Here is a 20875-nt window from a genome sequence, read left to right as displayed (position 1 = left end):
GCACGCCCGCGACCCGCGTGAGGAGAAGCGGTTCAGGAAATGGATGGATGGATACATTGTTAAATACTTCAATAAAGTACAACCGAACTCAGCTTTGCTCCCGCTGCCTTTTTAAAAACATTGTTTTAGCGTGCATGCATGCTACCGTGTGTTTTAAGCGAGCATATGTTTTAACATGCCAGCGCCCATTAATACGGTGCGCCTTATGTATGTGTTGAATACAGAAATAGACCCCGTAACTGAGACTGCACCTTTTAATACGGTGCGCCCTATGGTTGTGAAAATACGGTAAATCTTTTTTCAAAGGCCAACAACAAAACAACCCAAAAAAATAAGAATGTCCTTCAATAAAAATCCAAACAAATTATGAACAGTCCCTGCCAAGGAGTTGAGAAAGGGTTATAAAAAAACATTAATTCAATCAATGTTATATTCTTTGTTATGGCCACACTGCTACGCACACGACAAACCGGTCTGTCTTTTACTTTAGTGAACAGATAATCTGGCTCCCACCTGTCTTGGAAGTTCCCCCTTTTTCATCTTTCGTTTTGCCATTTTTGGAAAGGGGAAGTGTAAATTTGCCCGAGGAGACCGGTAGCATAGTTGCTAACGACCGCAACAGAAAGGGTAGGGGCGCTCGCTGGTCTAGACTGATGGACCGACACACTAACAAAGCATTCTGGGATTTGTAATATTAGTTGCGCATGTGCTATATACTGGCCTGCCAGGTCTAATACACATTTTGATATGATATGATTGTGGACCAAATTGTGGAAAATGTGGATCAAGGAGAGAGGTTGCAGTTAAATGAGATTTGGCCCACGTGTGTTTGTCGTCTTGTGTCTTGCAGACGTCAGTCGAGATCTTCGTCCTGAGTGGCCGAAGCCAGACTCTCTCACATTAAAGAGGAAGAGGAGGACAAAGAGGTTTGTCACATTAAAGAGGAAGAAGACTTGAAGTCCCGCCACATCAAAGAGGAGGAGGAATAGTTCCTCCACGTTAAGCATGAAGAAATCATTCAGGTTCCTGTGACTGGTGTGTCTTTGAAGAGTGAAGATGAAGGTCAAAGTGAGGAGAACAGAGGGGCGCAGCCTCCAAGCAGCTGCTCAAGTCGACACATGACAACGGAAGGTGATGGAGATCGCTGTGAAGAATTACAAGCAGACGGCCTCTTAGCTCCACTATCAGATAGTGACGACATGACGTCACACTCTCCTCGCACGGATGATGATGATGATGAGGATGATAAACAGTCTGAAGGTGGTGAGACATCTCCCACTGACAACAAACGATGGAAATGTTCTCAGTGTGGGAAAACCTTTGCCTATAAGGGAAAGTTGAAACAACACATGAGAACACACACTGGAGAGAAACCTTTTGCCTGCACAGTTTGTGGCCAGATATTCTCTCAGAAGGTCATCTTAAGTCGTCACACAAGAACACACACTGGAGAGAAACATTTCGCCTGCTCAGTTTGCGGTCACAGATTCACCAAGAAGGGCGACTTGACAAGTCACACAAGAACCCACAATGGTGAGAAACCTTTTGCCTGCTCAGTTTGCGGTCAAACATTCTCAGCAGAGGCAAACTTAAAAGTACACACAAGAACCCACACTGGTGATAAACCTTTTGCCTGCTCAGATTGTGGTCAAAGGTTCTCTATTAAGGGAACCTTAAAAAAACACACAAGAACCCACACTGGTGAGAAACCTTTTTCCTGCTCAGTTTGTGGCCAAAGATTCTCTCAGAAGGGAACCTTAAAAAGTCACACAAGAACACACACGGGTGAGAAACCATTTGCCTGTGCAGAATGTGGTCAAAGATTCTCCGAAAAAGGAAGCTTAAAAACACACACAAGAACACACACTGGAGAAAAAGCTTTTCCCTACGGAAGCGTATTGCATTCACTTGGATAAAAAAAAAAAAAAACTCCTGTTTTTCTGAGTAATTTAAATAGTCAGAAAAAAAATTAGTCCGAAAAACAGAAAAAAATAGTCAGAAAAAATTACTCAGAAAAACAGGAGTTGTTTTTCTGTAGTACGGAAGCGTATTGCATTCACATGGATAAAAAAAAAAAAACAACTCCTGTTTTTCTGAGTAATTTTTTGGAGGGCTTTGTTTTTCTGACTATTTTTTTCCTGTTTTTGGGACTAATTTTTTTTCCGCCTGTTTTTCTGACTATTTTTTTCTGTTTTTCGGACTAATTTTTTTTCCGCCTGTTTTTCTGACTATTTTTTTCTGTTTTTCGGACTAATTTTTTTTACACCTGTTTTTCTGACTATTTTGTTTCTGTTTTTCGGACAAATTTTTTTTACACCTGTTTTTCTGACTATTTTTTTTCTGTTTTTCGGACAAATTTTTTTTACACCTGTTTTTCTGACTATTTTTTTTCTGAGTTATCGGGACACACAAACTCACGCGAGAACCTGCGAACTGCAAGTGACTCTTTGCGGACTCACTAATGGCGGATTACTGCTCGCACACCTTCAACCTGCCCATACTCGTTTACATTACCGCTTCAATTAAGGTAAGTCACATAATGAGTAACACACATTGTATAATACTCTTAATACTTTAGTTTTAGACTGCATACTATTCTAATGTAAGCCAATATTTACTATATGGTTTTATGTAGCAAGTAAGTAATAGACGAAGTCGAACGTCTCCTCAGCATGATTTCAGTAAGGTAACAGTTACTATATGTTTAGCTGATGCTGTTCACTGCTCGTCCTTGACTTGACAACATGCTTTTCGTCATAACGTTAGTATACAATAACATTACGCTTCCGTAAGTAGAACGAGACATTCGTTGTAACGTTAGTTTATATACTAAGTATACACTAACACTCCAGAGGCATAGTAACAGTGTTAATTGTTTAACATGGGGCACGTAAGCATGTAAACAACAAAGAACGTTGCCAGTAGACTTGAAATACTGTTAACAACAACAACAAAACTGATAAAAGCCCATATTGATCTGCTGAGTTTAGTCTTTTGCACTATTAGAGTGCCGTAATGTTATTATTTTTGAATAACCAGTCAAGGCTTTCATTACACAAGGACACAACACAAATCAGTTTTGGTGGTGATTTGAGTAAGCACATTAAAATGTTTGCAAATGATTACACATATAGATGATGCCCTTTTCCTACATTTTTTCATTGCCAGCATTGCAATGGCTACATCCTCAACCCCTGGCCTCCCACAAGATGATGATGGTCTGTGGGAATTTCTACGCAACAGAGGTGTTCATGAGGAGAGTATTCAGAAAATTAAACAAGATCATGTAAGTCACAGGAAATTTGTTCCTGCTGGTATATATGAATTTTTAAATGATTTTCTCAACTCTATTTTACATTCAAATTAATTTATGATTATACTTTTACCAATACATTTTAGACCAGGGGTGTCAAACATTCAGCCCGCAGGCCAAAACTTGACCGCTGGGGGGGCTACAATTGGGTCCGCAGCGTGAATTTTAAAATGAAAAAATACAGACGACATTGTGGCGGTGGGGACTAAGTATAATTTAGAGAATTATTATGCTCATCTAAAAAAGGAGTTGTAATAATTCCTAGCTCTTCAGTAGTTGATTTATCTTAAAACTGAAATACTATACTGTATTTTTCAGTTCCAAATATCTGTGTCTTATAGTAGCAAAAAATTTTTTTAAACTTGCAAAAAAAGGTGAACCTCTGCAAACTGTTGTAGACTTGACTCTTTATCTGGAGTGAACAAGATGTTTCACATGGAGGGTCATCAGGTTCTCTAAGATATGGTCTGAGCATTCTCTATTAGAAACTTAGCTGCAAACTTAAATGTCTGTTATATAAGCGCACTCACATTATTGCCAGCTTCCAAATCTGTTTTTATTTTCTTACACTGTCCATTGTGTTATCATCTGCATTAAGCATTTGTAATTTGTTGTCTGAGAATTAAACACAGAAGTAAATATTCTTGGAGATAATAGTTTGTGTCATCATGTCTAATGTTTTCTTTTTTTTTTTAAATATAGATTGACAGCTCGATAATTGGAGAAATAGATGATGCTGCTATGGCCTCTTACATTCCAGCCTATGGTGATAGGATTGCTACAAGGCGTTTCTCAGTGGAAAAACAGAGAAGAGGTGGAGATGATACAAAAAGACTTTCCTTATTCCAAAAACTTAGTAAGAAAATGGGCACAATGGGTAACAAAGCCTGTGATCATGGTTTTGAGGGAGAGAGAGAGAGAATACAGTGAAACCAACAAATGTGTACCTACAAAATAATAAGCGAGCCTGGAAGACAACCAGAAAAATAGAATTAGGGTGGATACATAACAACAAACAAGTCAGAAAACACAGCGGTGGAGGAACCAGAGTTCTGGATATTAACAAGAATGCCACTAAAACTGAGATCCTGTCTCAAGCAAAACAACTGTTTTTCCCAAATGAGAAGTCAACAATGGGAAAGTGGGAAGAGTTCAGTCATGACATCGTTAACTTTCAGGAAGCACAAGTTGATGAGGACGTAAGTGTGCGGGAGTGTTATGACACACACAAATGAGCTTTGTTAAGATTTGATTTGTTCACAAAGACCCTTGCCGGTGGAGATGACCAAGAGGAAGGAGCTGACATACCGACAGATGAGCAACATGAAAACTCAACAGAATGTGGACAAAAGAAACAAACAATGGAAAAGGTGGAACAGCTGACGAGGAAAAGACATAGCAGTGAAATAAGTCAAATACACACAACGGAAGATGATGAGCTGAGCACTGCAGCTGTTCAGATTATTGATCTTACGTCTTTGTGTAATACATCAGAGGTCAGTTTTGGTCCTTTGACAGGGGGTCCATTTTTAGGTGATCTTGATGATACACTCTTACATGATCCAAACCTTGCAATAGAAGACGAACAACTAAACATCCCCACTTACACCTCAACTCCTAATGATGCTGAGACAGCTTTTGGTAGACCACCAAGTCCTTCCTTTGAACTTTTACATGTGACTGTGAAACTTCACCGAGTAACTCTCTTAGATGAACTTATTACCCAATTCAAGGATGAAGCAGTGATGACAAACTCTGTGAAATACAGCTTTATCGATGAAATGGGGGCAGATGCAACGGTGTGTCTAGGGATGTATACGCTGCCTTCTGGACAGAATTCCTAGACTGTGCAGCAGAAGGTGCAGATGTGAGGGTGCCATCGCTCTCCCCGAAATGGCAAGAGGAAGAATGGAAATCTGTTGGCAGGATATTGGCCAAGGGACTGAACGACCATGGGTATTTTCCATGTCGTCTGGCACAAGCCTTTACGGCAGCCATCATATTTGGTGAACACTCCGTTTCATCTGATTTACTGTTTGACTCCCTGATGTTGTATCTTAGTCAATCTGAGCGTCATCTTTTGTCCACTGCTTTGCAAGAAGCCGTTATCGGCGATGATGAGGAAGAGTTTCTTGATCTTATGGATCGCATGGGAGTAAGAGCAGTACCGACACAAGATAACTTGAGAGCTGTGCTTATCCAGGTTGCCCACAAGCAAATCATCCAGCATCCAAAATATGCATTGGATAATCTTGCAGAGGTTGCAGGACCAACACTCAGGAAGTTTTTCCCTAATGTAGAGGATATGAAGAAGCTGTTTGAGGACATTAAACCGACAACAGGAAAGGTGATTAAAATGATAACAGCTTTTCCAGCTACTTCAGCAGAGAACCAAAGTTTGCGATTTTTACATCAGTACATAAGGGGATTGGATGAAATAAGTCTCCGGAAGCTGATGAGATTTCTGACCGGGTCGGATGTTATCTGTGTAAAAGAAATTCAAATCACTTTCACCTCTTTGGAAGGGCTAGCACGGCGGCCAATTGCCCATACTTGTGGCCCAACAGTGGAGCTGCCATCAACTTACAGTAGCTATCCTGAGCTTGGAGCTGAAATGGAGGCAATATTGTCCAGCAACACTCATGCAATGGACATAGCATAAGAGTAAGTGACTGATGTTCACATACACATTTTTCTGTTCCCCATTCAGCCACCTATGATTGTTTAGACTGTGAATGTGGGCTATAGCATATAAGGAGAATATTTTGTTAGCTTAGGGTCTGTGTAAGTAATGCAAGAAACAATAACTCACACAAGCACAGATTGATTGAAAATGTTCTTTCTACCCTTTCAACAATTCACTTTTGTTATCAGTCTAGGATGGATGGGAATGTTTTCACGTTAGAAACACCATTGTATTTTTGCTGTTATAATAGAATTGGAATCTCTACCTCATGTCAAATGTTAATACGACAGTGTTTGTGAGTCTGGTACAAGGTGGTTTGGGATTTTATGTTTGTTTTGCAAACAGATTATGTGTTACCTGTTTAGTCATGTAGTTCAAGAGTCCTGCTCTGTGAGACATGATATGTTTCAACCTGCAATCTTTAAATTGGACATGTTTCTTTTGCATGCTTGCATTGTTAAATGTTACGGGTATTAAATATGTGCAAACTCAAGTAAAGAACTTGCTATATTAAAATATATTCATAAGTATGCTTCATTTGCTGAAAGTTTAATGACAACTGCATTTTAACATAAATGTAGAGTGACATGGCATTCAAATACCTAAAAATACAGTAGTTGATCTGATCTGTTTATATGTTTGAGAGATGACATAAGCAAATACTAATAGTCACCAAATTTTGTTACGTCTAATTGTTTTGCTGCAGATTACACAGACAGCCAATTCACGAGAACACCCCCCCCCCCCCCCCAAAAAAAAAAATCAGGAATGTATCATACCTTAGTGCTATAATAAACCAAAACTAAGTATCAAAAAAGAAAAAGGTTTCACTGCTCGGTATCAGCAGATATTGTGTAAGAGCTACATTGGACATTAAGCATACACACCATTATAGACACAGTGTATTAGAAACCTTTATTTATAAATGATGAACACAATGAACCCAAGATTCCCCATGTTTTTTCATGCATACATTGGACGTTTGCTTTTCTGGAATAGAAAGAAGATATACGAGGCACAACATGGAGATGTCCATTTGGAGCAAATTCACAGTAATTTACTGTTTTAATACCCTTTACAGTTAAATTCATGGTGCGTAAGGTCTACCATTTTTGGAGGGTTACATGATCCTGTCATTTGATCCTGTAGAGCAGGTTGTGTTCATGAAATCTGCGCTCGTATGTAAGGACGTAAGAACATGTAAAGCTCGATGGCTTCCTCTGGAGAGGTGGGTGGATGAAGACTGTTTTCTGCCATGGCGAGACAACAAATGTCAAACACTGTATCATCACAGGGGTACGGTCCTCTCTGAAGGCATTCTCCTCTGCAGATCTCTATCTTTTCTGGAGATACCTCTTTCAAGTACTCTCTGGCTCCAAAAAGTTCGGGTAGGGTGTACATCATCACTGGGCGCCCACCTGGAGATGCAGCATTTCTGCATGGGCGAATTCTGTGAGTGTTCCAGAGGTGAACAACTTCCTGTAGTTCTCGCTAAAGAAAAATCGTGATAAAATCAGTTTGCACATTTTATATACCAACTGCAGTACATATGTTGCACTTAACTAGCCAATGTGTAGTACAAATCAGCTCCAATTTAAACATCTGCGCAATAGTAGTCTTAATTAAAACATCAAGATACCGACATAAACATTTTATTCCATTTTACAATTTTCATTTAAGTAATTCTAATATATTATGCTGACAATACTGTCTGATTAAGGTTTTGAATATAGCCTACAAAGAGTGAGCTCTTGACACTCATTTCTAAGTATTAGTACCACACCAAAACTAACCCACAGGGTGGTATTCTACTTCTTTTTGTGAAGTACAATATGGAAGTAGGTAGACAATTGGCAGGAGGGGGGTTGCAGTTCTTACCTCTATTATTTCAAGACATGTGAACTGAATGATACTTTTGTCCAGGAAGTCACCAGAAAAGAAGTCTGAGTCTCATCCAAAACTGTGCATGTTGTCTCCTTAAAAAGCCCCACCAGTTCTCTATTCTTTGGTTGTGATTGCTCGATCCATACAGATAACATCTGTGCGAGAAGTTGTCCAGATGGTCGTGCCTCAAGAACATCTGCATTTGCTCAATAAAGCAGTTCTCGGTGCCAAGGTCCGAACGAATTCGGGCAGAAGTCCCATTCCTTGATGACACCTCATTAATAAAGTATCCAGCAATTATCTTAGGATCACTGTTTGTCGAGTAAGCATGTAGCCATATCACCATTCGTGAAAAACCATCTATTGCACCATTGATACAGATCCCATATGGTTTGAGTTTGTCATAAGAGTCTACATGCCACAAAAATTTGGGCCGGGATTGTGGTACATAGCCGATTCCGGCGCCTCAGTTGCACACCGTGCGGGTCCAGTATTTTCATCAGTCTCCTGATTGTCTCTTGAGTCACCACGTAGCCAGCCTGAATGCATTTTAAATGCATCATCTTGTATCCATGGAGCATACCATATCTGTCCAACTGATTCCGGACAAACATTGCTGTATCGAGCAGATCTGAATGGGCTTTCCTCCTGAACAAACGCAAAGTCCGCAGGTGCCTGCGTAATGTCGACAAACTAATAACAATACCATCTATGTGACTCAAAGACAGGAGTATCTCCCAGTGTCTTAAACCCATATCAAAATAAAACTTGATCAAACTGAATAAGCCGGTCATGTTGCTTACTACGGATTCCGCAAAGAGTCACTTGTAGTTCGCAGGTTCTCGCGTGAGTTCGATGTGTCCCGATAACTCAGAAAAAAAATTGGTCAGAAAAATAGGTGGGAAAAAAATGTGTCCGAAAAACAGAAAAAAATAGTCAGAAAAACGGGTGGAAAAAAATGTTGTCCGAAAAACAGAAATAAATAGTCAGAAAAACAGGTTGAAATTTTTTTTCCGAAAAACAGAAAAAAAAATAGTCAGAAAAACAGGCGGAAAAAAAATTAGTCCGAAAAACAGAAAAAAATATTCAGAAAAAATTACTCAGAAAAACAGGAGTTTTTTTTTTTTTTTTATCCAAGTGAATGCAATACGCTTCCGTATTTCCCTGCTCAGTTTGTAGTAAAAGATTTTCTCATAAGGTACTCCTAAGAAGTCACACAAGAACACACACTGGTGAGAAACCTTTTACCTGCGCAGTATGTGGTCAAAGATTCTCTGCGAATGGAACCTTAAAAAAACACAAGAACACACACTGGTGAGAAACCTTTTGTGTGCTTAGTTTGTGGAAAAAAATTCTCGACTCAGGCAGACTTGAAAAGACACACAAGAACCCACACTGGTGAGAAACCTTTTTCCTGCTTAGTGGCCAAAGATTCTCTCAGAAGGGAACCTTAAAAAGTCACACAAGAACACACACGGGTGAGAAACGCTTTGCCTGTGCAGATTGCGGTCAAAGATTCTCTCGACACCACTATTTTAAGAAACACAAGTGTGTTGGTAAGAATAGCAGCGATCAATAAAGTTTTCACCTCTAATGCGAGCAGGCTTCGTCACTTCATGAACCAAGAATGATTGTATTCTATGTACCTTCCTAATGGAGCTTGTTGATGGTGATAACATTGGGACTTTTTCCATAGTTCTGGACTTAAAATTGTCTGCTCCAAAATTGGCTCAGTCGTAGTTTTCGGCTTGTTTTCTGATGAAATATTTGATTTTCAGCCAGATTTTGGCCCACCTACATTTTGAACACATCAGCTTCTCATTTTAATGATTTTTGCGGCGCGAGCTGTTGTTCATAGTCGTCGTTCGTACGATACGTATGATAGTGAGAGATTAATAGTGATTATGATTAATCGTCTAGTGATCATAAAACAATGGAACCGTACTTCAAAGGGTCATGCGCGGTCACCTAAATCATGTGATGAGGCGTAATTGATGGACGTGTTCAGACATATCAGCTGAGAACGCAGCCATATCAGAACGTCCATCATCTGAGTGGGTTCAGACTTCAAATCTAAACATTTGAACTACAATTGATCTTTAGTGTATTTATGATTGCGTTACTAGCTATAAAATTGTAGAGATCATAGCGATGAGCTATGCTATGGATCATCAGCGGTCTTTATAAACTTATAAGCCATCACAAATGTGTACTCAAAATTAAAGGTACACAATTGACATCTAAAATTGAGATTTCTCTGTTAATTGAATACAGCATTCAAATACAAAAAAAAAAAAATGCACCAAACCAACAAAAATGGGGCATCTCAACAAAATATAGACTTTTTTTATGTGTATATGCGGTAATATGATAAGTCAGTCAAACAATTATATAGTTTTGCAGTCATAACGGCTCTCTGCTTTTAACTTTAAAGGTATATGATACCGATTCCGCGCATTCACTCATAAGTTCCATCAAGGCGCTACAGGAAGTCCTCGATTTACGAACGAGTTCCGTTCGTACGCTGGCGACGTAACACCAATTTCCGCGTAAGTCGGATTTCATCGTTAAAGTGGAAATTTACGGCGAAATACTTCTGTTACGGGTATCGTCCCACGTGATTGTGACAGCAAGCTCGGCGTGCGCGTCGATGTGTGAGTGAGACGGACTGTGAAGGAGGAAGGAGTGTGTGTGCGCCGGTGCGAGCGCGTACAGTAGCAAGTGTAGCGACGGCGACCGGGGAAGAGTAGCGATTAGCGGAGGACCCGTTGACGTCGAATGTGCAGAGGAGCTAATAAAGCCATTCAAGCGGCAAATCGGTGCTTCGCGCCTTTATTGTCGCCGCCGCCCGGCTCGGCTCGGCTGTGCGACCAGAGAAGGGCGTGAACCCCTGCTGACCGCGGTCAGATGACCGTAGCAGGAACGGTTAACACTTCGTATAAAGAAACTAAAATACATTCAAATGAAAAAATAAGGTGCTGTACTTACCATTACTGCTGAGAGTGTGAAAAAAGGCAAAGATACTCCCGCCGCACAAACACAGACAAGCGCTATGTGCTAGCTTAGCAGAAACACTACGGTGCTGGGGACAAAATGGCGGACGAGGCACGGGCGTCGTAAAGTGGAAACGTCGTAGGTGGAGTACGTCGTAACTCGAGGACTTCCCGTATAGGCTCAAATTGTTGGGTAAAAAATAAGACCACGATTTGACTGTTAGTCGGGGTCAAATATGTCGACTGTCGAACTATTGTTCCGCTGTGGTTTGCACCCCTATTTCCCTTGTCCGTGTCCCTGTCTGACCTCACGAAGGGGCTATAGTTTCTGCTGAAAGCCGAATTTCCCGACCAGACATGTTAGAACATGTTTATTGTGTCACTTTTTTCATGCATGTTTGCAAATCATTTGACGTCATGGGTCATAAATGACGAGAAGGCCGTTCTACTAATCTCTATTGTGCAATGATACTGTATATGACAGCAGGTGTCTGGAAACGCAAGCAAGCTGTTATTTTTTTCTTTCTTATTATTATTTTTAGTTCCTGCCAAGTTGGTTGAAACTTTTGGTATTTAAATATACACAATGTTTAATTCTTTTTTGTTTTACAGTAAACTTTAACAGTGAGTGATGAATAAACAGCTTGAAATAAGCACGTTTTGCCTCTTATTTGGAAAACGGTGGTGGTAATGAATACAGGACTCTAAAAAGTATGTTGTAATAAACAATAAACATTTGCATCACACAAGGCTAAGATACTTTATTTACAGATTTCCAGCAAAAACAAGACAACGACTGAATTAATGAACAGCAATGACAAGCAAAATCACCACCCGATTGTTCCTCTGACAGCCTAGAAGGGGGAAAGAACTAGTGAGCATGTCACTTCAATATCTTGTCATTGTTTAAATCAAAAAAAGAGTGCGGTTAAAACATGAACAGTGTAAAAAAAAAAAAAAACTAGAAATAAAAGGTGAACCATTACATTTCTCTTCTGATGTAGAAAAACAAAACGGGTGACGATTTGCTTCTCATTTTTTGTTTATGTCACAGGTAGCAAAATATAGCACAAAGTAAGTCGTAACCAAGTAGTAGAAACTGTATGTTACATGAACGATTACATCTTTATCTTCATTTTCAGGGTTAGGGTTAACCCTAAACCGAACCACCACCACAGTGGACGTTCACCGCAACAATGACAACACAAGTAATCCTACACTAATAACAACAAGGGGCACAATGACGGAAGGAAACTCGGACTGGGCCCAAATTGCGGAAATCGGAGGATGGAGACCAACCAAGAGACTCAACACCAGTCTCCCCGTTACCCGTGGAACCTAAGGAACGGAAACACCCAACCTTCTCTAAAAACAACGCCTGCGTGATTCCGAAGGACAGTTCGCTTCTGGAGATCTCCCTGGAGGAGGAGACACCTCTGATTGACTTTAACCCGCAATCATCGGGGGATGATAGCTTCGAAAAGATGCTACTTGACCTCGCAGAGGAAAACACAACATCGCCGACCCACCTACCCGAATCGCTTCCACTCAATTTGGGAAGTCGGGAACGTCCTACTACAATCTCAAGACTGAGACAATTGGAACTGCCGGTGAGAGCCCTCACGCAAAAAAACATTGACTCCTACCCTTTCCGTTCCTCAAAGGGATGCCACCCGAGCCAAGTCACGACAACCAATCCTCAAAAAAGTCCAAAGACATTTGAACACAAATAAAAAAATGAGGGATTGGAATTTAAGAACGACAAGAAAATACATAATCGTCGGAGATTCCAACCTAGCAAAGATGCCACCTTTTTCAAATCCTGACCTCCAGATAGAGAGCTACCCTGGCGCCAACCTTCGCCACGCAGCATCCATTCTCTCCAAAACCAAACACCTGACCCTGGTCAACAAATTAGTCCTCTCCTTTGGCATAAACTGTAGATATCAGAAAATTCAAGAAACTGCAATAAAACAGATCCAAACAGCAATCCGCGCGGCAAAGCAACAATTCCCAGCAGCAACTATTTGGGTCCCAGAAAGAAACTTTTCCCATTGTCTCCCAGCACAAACACAATTACGCCTTCGAAAACTCAACAAGCACATAACGGCCAACATAAATAGTATTCCAAAAATTCACCATTTGGACTTCTCTACGGAAGGGGATGGAATGCATTGGTCCAAATCAACAGCAGCAGCTGTACTCGACCACTGGACAATGTACTTAGACTTGTGAGTCCCCTTACTCCCAGGACAGAAGGGACCACACCCACAAGCAAGTGGATACGACAATCAGACACTTTGGATCCCTTGGACTTGCATGAGAAATACAACAACTGACAAGTCCGCATTGTGAACTCAGCTCGGATTTGACATCCTCTCTGTTTTGGGCCTGAACCAGGTCACACTGACTGTTTAACCCTAACCTACTTTCTAACCCTAACCCCTTTGCGTGGACAGACCTAACCATAACCACAACCTAAATTATATTGTAACGACTAATCCTAAACTTCTTCCTAAATTTAACCAATCTCAATTATTAGCCCTAACCATAATTTTAGTCACAACACCTATTCTAAACCTCTGCCTAAACTTAACCAGCATCTAACAACTAACTCTAACCTTTTCCTAAACTTAACCAATTGGAAAATGGACTATCTCAAACTGAGGGCCCTAACCTTAAAATTGATTTCCCCAATTCTACAGGGACGCATCCAGAAAAATAATCATAAAAAAATACTTACCTCAAATACTTACCTTAATTCTACTCAAAATAAAATAAAGGCTTTATTTATTTATTTAATTATTTTGATTATTTAAATAATTTAGAATACTCCAAAATTATAACAAAATAAAGGCTTTATTTATTAGTTCATTAAATGATTTAATATATTTACCTATATATTGGTTTATATATATATTTTTTGAAATACATAAAATAAAACATAGGTTTCATCTAATTAAACCATTTTTTTAATTTTATTGGATTATTTATTTTGTTGAATTGTGCGCTCAGACCTGAGGAAGGCTCGGGTTTAGCCGAAACGTAGTCAAGAGCGCACATAGATAGAAATTGGAATTAAAACAAGTACATTAGATTAGGAACAGTTGGATAAGACTAAAAACAAATACATTAGGTTAAAAACGATTTGATTTGGTTCAAACTATGAATTTAGACTAAAACATTGTTTTCCTTTTTCTTCTTCCTTTTTAGATTTCTTTGAGTTACACGTATACATTAGAGGATACTTTATATAAGCACAGGGTGATAAAATAGATTGTAAATCATCAAACAGTTCATGCCTCATAAGCTAACCCTTCATCCATCAGTGTGCTGTCCCTTTCTGGTGTGCCCACTTTCGTATTGTTTAGTACAGTCATGCAGACAAACAAAGAATAGACTTCCTCTTCTGCTGTTCTGCCACTCAGTAAGTTGCTGTAGCAAGCAGTCGTCATTTTTTGTCAAAGATGAAGAATATATGCCTGTGAGCAATGTAGCTGTCTATATGTGTTGTTCCACCATATGTGTTCAAGTATTTCTTCAGTGTTCTAAAACAGCGACTGTTGATGCTAACTGTTAGCATATCAATGACGTTTTCCATTCATTGGGTTGTTCTTTATTAGCATGCAAATAGCGGACGTTCCTACGGCAAAGCTGTGGTTGTTTTACACACACAACTTGTAGTTCTCTTTGTTTTATGCTTAGTTTGACCATAAATTGCAAGTGGGAGTGGCATTAAACAGCTTGAAACCTCTCTTTGTTTTTGGGGGGGGGGAAATGTTCACCATTTGCTGCGATTGGCTGGCAACCGGTTCTGGTGTACTCGGCTTCTTGCACTCGCTTCTTGAAGTCAGCTGAAATAGGCGCCAGCACACCCGTTACCCGGGTGAGGATAAGCGGTTAAGAGAAGGGCTGGATGATCACCATTTGTTAAAGTGGTGCTGATTGCGAAGTGAGTTGAATTGAGTTTACTGCCACCAGAAAGCGCTCCTATGTTAAATTGACGCTCGCAAGTCAAAGCAAAATGGCCGAATGAAGGCTCATATCTTGCAAAAAACTCGTGTCGTGTTACTTGTATCTCGAGGTAGACCACCGGACCTCGTAGTCCACCTTTCCGTGGACCTCACCTGGAGCCGAAACCCTTCCCGTCTGCTCAAGAAGGCGTAACATCTCTACTTGCGACGTGCCAGACTGGGGCGCCGTGTCTCGAGGAGCTTCTGCAGATGTGGTGGAGAGTGTCCTCAGCATCAGCATCACGGTGTGGCACGGCAGCTGCTCGGCTGCAGAGAGGAAGGCATGACAAAGGGAGGTAAATGGTAAGTCTAAGCTTATTTGTATAGCCCTTATATATATGGAGAGCCCTCACAAAAGTCTCTTAGCTCGTCACACCGCATCAACTTCTATGGGTTCAGCTCATTCTGGCCATCCTGTGAACCACTCTCATTCCCTACATTTTGCCAATTTTCAAAATAAAAGCCAGAAATTCAAAATGTTTACAAATGTAGCAACAGTTTCCTAATTTCTCAACCGATTGGCACCATTTCAATTTCTACGTGTCCAACTAATCCTAACCTTCCTGTGAACCACTCCCATAGGGTTAGGTTCGGGGAACGGAACTCTTTCCCACTCTTCCTGTAGGAAAGGATGGTGCACGGTCCATCCCCCCATGGTCCCAATCCCTGGGGTATGTGGGCTGGCGTTCCCGCCCATAGCGGACCTCTGTCCAACCCCCACCCTCCATGATGTTTGCTTCTTTTATTTGAGTTCGCCTTGGCTATTGAAGTCATCTTTATTTTTGTTGTTTCTTATTTATTAGTTTCGTTATTAATTTATAATGTATTTGAATCAAAGAAATAAAATAAAAGTCAATAAAAATAATACAAAATAAAAAAAATCCGTAATTCAAACCAAAAAAACCTATAACAACCTATTATGCGTGTGCCCTGACAACGTTTTGCCCTGTAAGGGCCTTCCTCAGGTCTTGGCACACTTTAAAAAAAATAAATAAACAACAACAGCAAAGCAGCTCTACTCTCTCTTGTGATGTTCTCCCTCCGAAATCCAAAACAAAACTGAGGCCTCTGGGCTTGTCTGCCTTTTATATGCTGCGCTTTTTACATTTTAACTTGTGTTAAAAGTAACATAACTTCATGCTGAGTCTTCTTTTTGAAGTTGTCCATTATACTAATGCAAGCTAAGCAAATAAATGATAACTTCTACAATTTATCTAACATTAACCCTATGTTGTTGTCTTTTATTATCTATAACCATTAAATAACCTCTATTTTAACAATTTATACCATTTTAACCAAAATGTTAACCTTATTAATATCTTTTAACTGGTTTTGTTTTTTGTGTTTTACAGTTTTTATAGTTTTTCTGTTTTTTTAATGTTATTTAGTTTTGTACTTTTGTTCTTTTTTTAATAAGAACTATATATAATTTCAATCCCTGTAATCTGTATTGTTATCCTATCATCATTATAACACTTGATATATCATCGCTTCCTGTTTTCACTCCTCCCCAGGATCCGCGAGGCCGCCAAGACCCACAAGCTGGTGGAGCAGGAGCTGGCACACGCCGTCAACGTCAGCGCCAGGGTGCTGACCGAGGCCAAGCCGTCCAGCCCTGAGGTAGGGGCACCAGGTGTAGGCAGATGGGTCCAGACGGGACAGCAGACGCCCCGTTGGACCCGCTCCATGCACATTTGTACATGAGATGTGCGGGGACGCTGTTACGTGTCAACTCCAAACCATCCCAGAGTGCATCAATGCGAAGTACCCGTGATACAGCTTTTACAGCGCGGCGGGTTGTGTGAATTTCATACCATTTTTGTACCGTATTCTGATGTACGCGGATAAAGTGAGCGCAGGGCTCGACTAATGTTACAGGACTACTTTACTGTCGTCCAGAGAACATGTGGCCTGACATGTCATGGTTTTAAAAAGAAAAGTGCGCCACAACTCTGCTTTTGATGTAGCACTAACCCCAAATGTTTGACTTGAATTCCCCAAAATACATGTTTTGTAGGTTTTGGATAAATCACTCAAACCAGTGTTGTTAATTTTCAGTTTTGGAGTCGCAGCACAGCCGTGGAAATTGTCAACAGCAGCAAAGTTGTCCAGGCAGAGACAACCCTGCTTCTGGATGGAAAACATCCGGTAACCTCTCTCGCCACTAGCTGCTGCCACTTTTTGGCCATCTGATCTCTCACGCACCCTTCTTCTCATCCTCCTCAGTCCGAGTTCCCCGAGGAAGAGGGGCTCCGCTTAACCCCGAAGAGCCTGAGTGCTGAGCTCCACAAACTGGATGACATCCACTGGATCTGTCCACTAATGCACTGTGCTGAGGAGGTAAGGATTGCGAAACACCCTGGCGTGCGTGCTTGCGTGCGTTGTGTGTGCATCCAGGGGTTGGTGCGTCCCAGTAGTAAAAGCAGCATAAAGTTTAAGATCATGCCAAGGTGAAGAGGGAGAAGGAAAAGTTCCACAAGCAGAAGTCAAACAGCTCGCTCTCAGGTCGGAACAACCGATAAAACACACCCAAAGTCATCGAGCAGACAAATCGGAATGTGGACTGTTGTTTTGAGCAGGTTACTTTGCTTCCCTCTAGTGGCCTGGTGAGGTAAGATTTGCAGCTGCATGGCCAGCTACTTGAAGCTGCTTTCACACAGCATTCCTTTTCCCCCCTTTCCATATTGTCCACCAATGTATTCTCCTTTCCTTTTTGAGAGCCTCACCCACCGAAATAGCCTTTGTCCCGAGAACATGCGTGCTTGCACACTACAGATGTAGGTTGCGACATTAACATAATTAGATGTCAGCATGCCAGCTCCGATTGTTTTCAACACAAAGTAACATGTGTAGTGATTTTTTTTTTTTTTTTTTAAATGAATACCTCTCTGACATTTTCAATCCAGGAAGTATTTTATAAATGATAATTGGTCCTAAAGTTGTGGCCAGTTGTTAAAGATGTACTGTTTTTAGAAGAACTTTTGTAAATCATTTTTGTGCGCATGTGTATACAGAGTACATATTGTGGGCATCGGGCCAAATTTGGTCCGTCTATCCATCCATTTTCAACACCGCTTATCCCGCTAAAGGTCGCGGGGCGCTGCGCCGGAGCCTATCCCATCTGATTTTGGGCTCCAGGCGGACTACGCCCTGAACCGGTCGCCAGTCAGTCGCAGGCCACATATAGACTGGGACAACCATTCACACTCACATTCACACCGTCACTGAGTGGGAACTGAACCCACGCTGCCCGCACCAAAGTCAGGCGAGTGTACCACGACACCATCAGTGACTTACCCAAATCTGTTCAATTGAATATTTTTTCAACAATTGATACTGTTGTTCAGTCCACACGTGGGACTGTGATTCTTCCAAATGACTGAGCGTTGTAAATTGCTTGCTCTTTGATGACGCAGTGTTCATAGAGACGTAGTTATTTAGTTTTCCTGAAAAGTAATGGTTTTGGACATGCAAGTATTCCACCCAACGCCAATGATGTCCAACCTATAGGATACAGCACGTTTTTTGTACGAGTGCGCATTTGGAGTTTGTAATCGCTTGCGGTCGTGTCGGTTTAGGAAGACGGGATGTGAAGTGTACGACTCCTGAAGCAGAATCGCCAGGCAACTGATGAGCTTTTCCGGCCCCTAACCTTGACCTCCGCGAGTGAGGAGATGCCGTCCTCTTATCTGCCGGCACCCGCTGTCCTGACTGCGGCTTAGGCGGCAAGGATTAGCTGTATTGCGTTTCCTTACTGTGCATTTTTTTTTCCGAAGCGGGGTCACTCGCATTGCTCCTCCACTGGCCTGCTGTGCTAATGAAAGAGCCTACAATTCTGTCATTTTGTCATAAACAGTGTCTACACGTTGCTTGCATGCAGCAGAGTGCAGCCATCTCTTAGAAACGACACGACGGAAACCGCCTTCAGACTGAAATGAGACTTTTCGGGGACACCTTGTTTCTACGTCACGCAACCTTCAATGACACCAGAAGCCGATGTGCAGAAATGTTGGACGTCGAACAGAAAAGAAAAACACTGAATGTATTTGTGTGTTGAGCTGTTAATAATACTACTGATAATAATACCGATAATGATGTGCACATGCAAGGTGCTCAAGCGGTTTTGACTTTGTTTGGCTTGTCGTGACCTCAACTAAAGAGGTCACGGTTGGTGGTTGACGATCAGCTGACTGTAGATGTAATGCACCAATGTGAATGTTTGCTTTGCCAGTAGTTGGCAATTGTTCTTATCGTCTTGCTCTCGTGGGTTTGCTGTCCAATCCCCCACCACCCCCAGGTCCACCAAACCATCCCTCCCGTGCGTTCATAAACACGATAGGATCAATGAAGAAATCAAGTCGGCCAAATGGGCAAATCGGTCGTTTGCGTAAGCATGTTTAGTCTAAGCCGACGCTTGCTGCGAGGGGCATACTAAACGATAGCGCGTGCAGGAACATGCTCGTTTCCGCTCACGGTCGAGCATCGCCAAGCTCCACTGTCGTCGGGTGCTGTTTCTGCATCCGGTGTGCGCCGATGCCTTTTTGCCTTCAAGGCTTTTGCGGTGTTGTGCCAAGCAGAGCGACACACTACAGTCGTGTGTGCAATGTGGCGCTCATTTCAAGTTTACCGTGTCTGTGCTCGCACTTTACAAACTCCTTGATGGGGGAAATGTGCGTGTACACGCGTTTACGGGAAAGTAGGTGAAGAATATCAATTTTTATTTGTGATGAACTATTAAATATGTAATGTAAAAATGCACGCCCATCGATGTGCTCCATGGCTGTGGCGTTCCTGCTCCCGTGTCCACTGACGCGCCGGGCCAACGTGTTACCATGGTAACCACGTTATCCATTTGAAGCTTAAAGCCAAAGCTTAAGTCGACTCGTGAATCACTTATTGATGAAGATAAAATGTTTGTGTACAATGTGTCACTTTTTGAAATCGTATCATCAACTTGTTCTGAACATATGATCGCAACGTGTATATTGGTTTTAAAAAGAAAGCTCATGTATATTGAATTTTATCAATGATCGTTTGAATGTAATTTAATGGGGTTAACAATGATTCCGCAATGCCGGGTGTTTGCACGAGTGTGTGCGTGTTGCCAGTTGTTCCGTCATGTATCAAAGATAAGCTTTGGAAATTAAAATGACTTGATGGTGCGATAAATGTGCGTCTGCCGCTGCTTCCAACGTGTCTCACTTAAAAGTAAGGTTTATTAATACCCGCATGTAAGTTTGTTCGGTTTGTATGAAAATGCTTGCCGCAGCTTCTCCCTACATACATCGTGACCAAGAAAGCTGACACAATATGAAGTTGTCGTTTCTCTTAATTGTCGATTCATGAAATGTTTAGAGTGAGGAGCTATAAAGGTGTTCTGTCATAAACTGACTTTGCCTCTTTTCCCAAGACAACTCTGCTTTCAGCTGGACTATCGCATGACAGGCGTGCGTGTCAAATGCCTCAGTGTGTTCTGTATGTTGTTTGTGAATCCATCCAGTAAGGAATAAACCGTATTGGAAAAGTAAGCGATTGTTGCAGTGCATTGGGCAAATAAAGTGACAAATACCCCCACTTGTAAATAGAAAAGTAATGCACTTATGCCCAAATAGTGGCCTCATGAGTATCAATGCAAAGTAATGAAACAACTTTGTAAAAATGGTACTACATTTATGGCAAAAGCTGCAGAATCCAAACTTTTTGTGGAATATTTGTTTTCTAAATTTCTTTGAAAATATAACATTCGAATGAAAGACTTCCAGAATCAGAATCATCTTTATTTGCCAAGTATGTCCAAAACACACAAGGAATTAGTCTCCGGTAGTTGGAGCCGCTCTAGTACAACAGACAGTTGTACTATTGTGTGTAGTGACCCTGAACCATTCAGTGATTTCAAAAATAATAACTGTGATGCAACTGAAACACATTTGACAAGCTTTCCTCCGAGCAGACTTGGGCATCACGTGAATGACTTCAATCAAGCACG

General features: G+C 41.2%; 1 protein-coding gene across 8 annotated transcripts in view; it reads left to right on the top strand.

Moving 5' to 3' along the window:
* LOC133468152 (diacylglycerol kinase eta-like) overlaps nt 1–20417 on the top strand; it is a 28785-nt gene extending 8368 nt beyond the window's left edge. For 2 of the 8 annotated variants that reach the window (XR_009785420.1, XR_009785419.1), the window contains 3 exons: nt 851–1533; nt 3169–3286; nt 4016–6536. Coding sequence is in view for 5 of the 8 variants with exons in the window: in XM_061753678.1 (XP_061609662.1) it covers nt 15173–15192; nt 16404–16509; nt 16948–17037; nt 17116–17229; nt 18746–18790 (375 nt within the window). In the remaining 3 variants the exon portion in view is untranslated. The other 6 variants (XM_061753680.1, XM_061753678.1, XM_061753679.1 and 3 more) reach the window with 6 other exon arrangements.
* Nucleotides 20418–20875: the final 458 nt, after the last annotated feature.

This window comes from Phyllopteryx taeniolatus, chromosome 18 (genome assembly GCF_024500385.1).
Source record: "Phyllopteryx taeniolatus isolate TA_2022b chromosome 18, UOR_Ptae_1.2, whole genome shotgun sequence".
NCBI classification, from domain to species: domain Eukaryota; kingdom Metazoa; phylum Chordata; class Actinopteri; order Syngnathiformes; family Syngnathidae; genus Phyllopteryx; species Phyllopteryx taeniolatus.
Note: the sequence above shows the minus strand (reverse complement) of the source record. Positions and strands in the feature narration are given on the sequence as shown.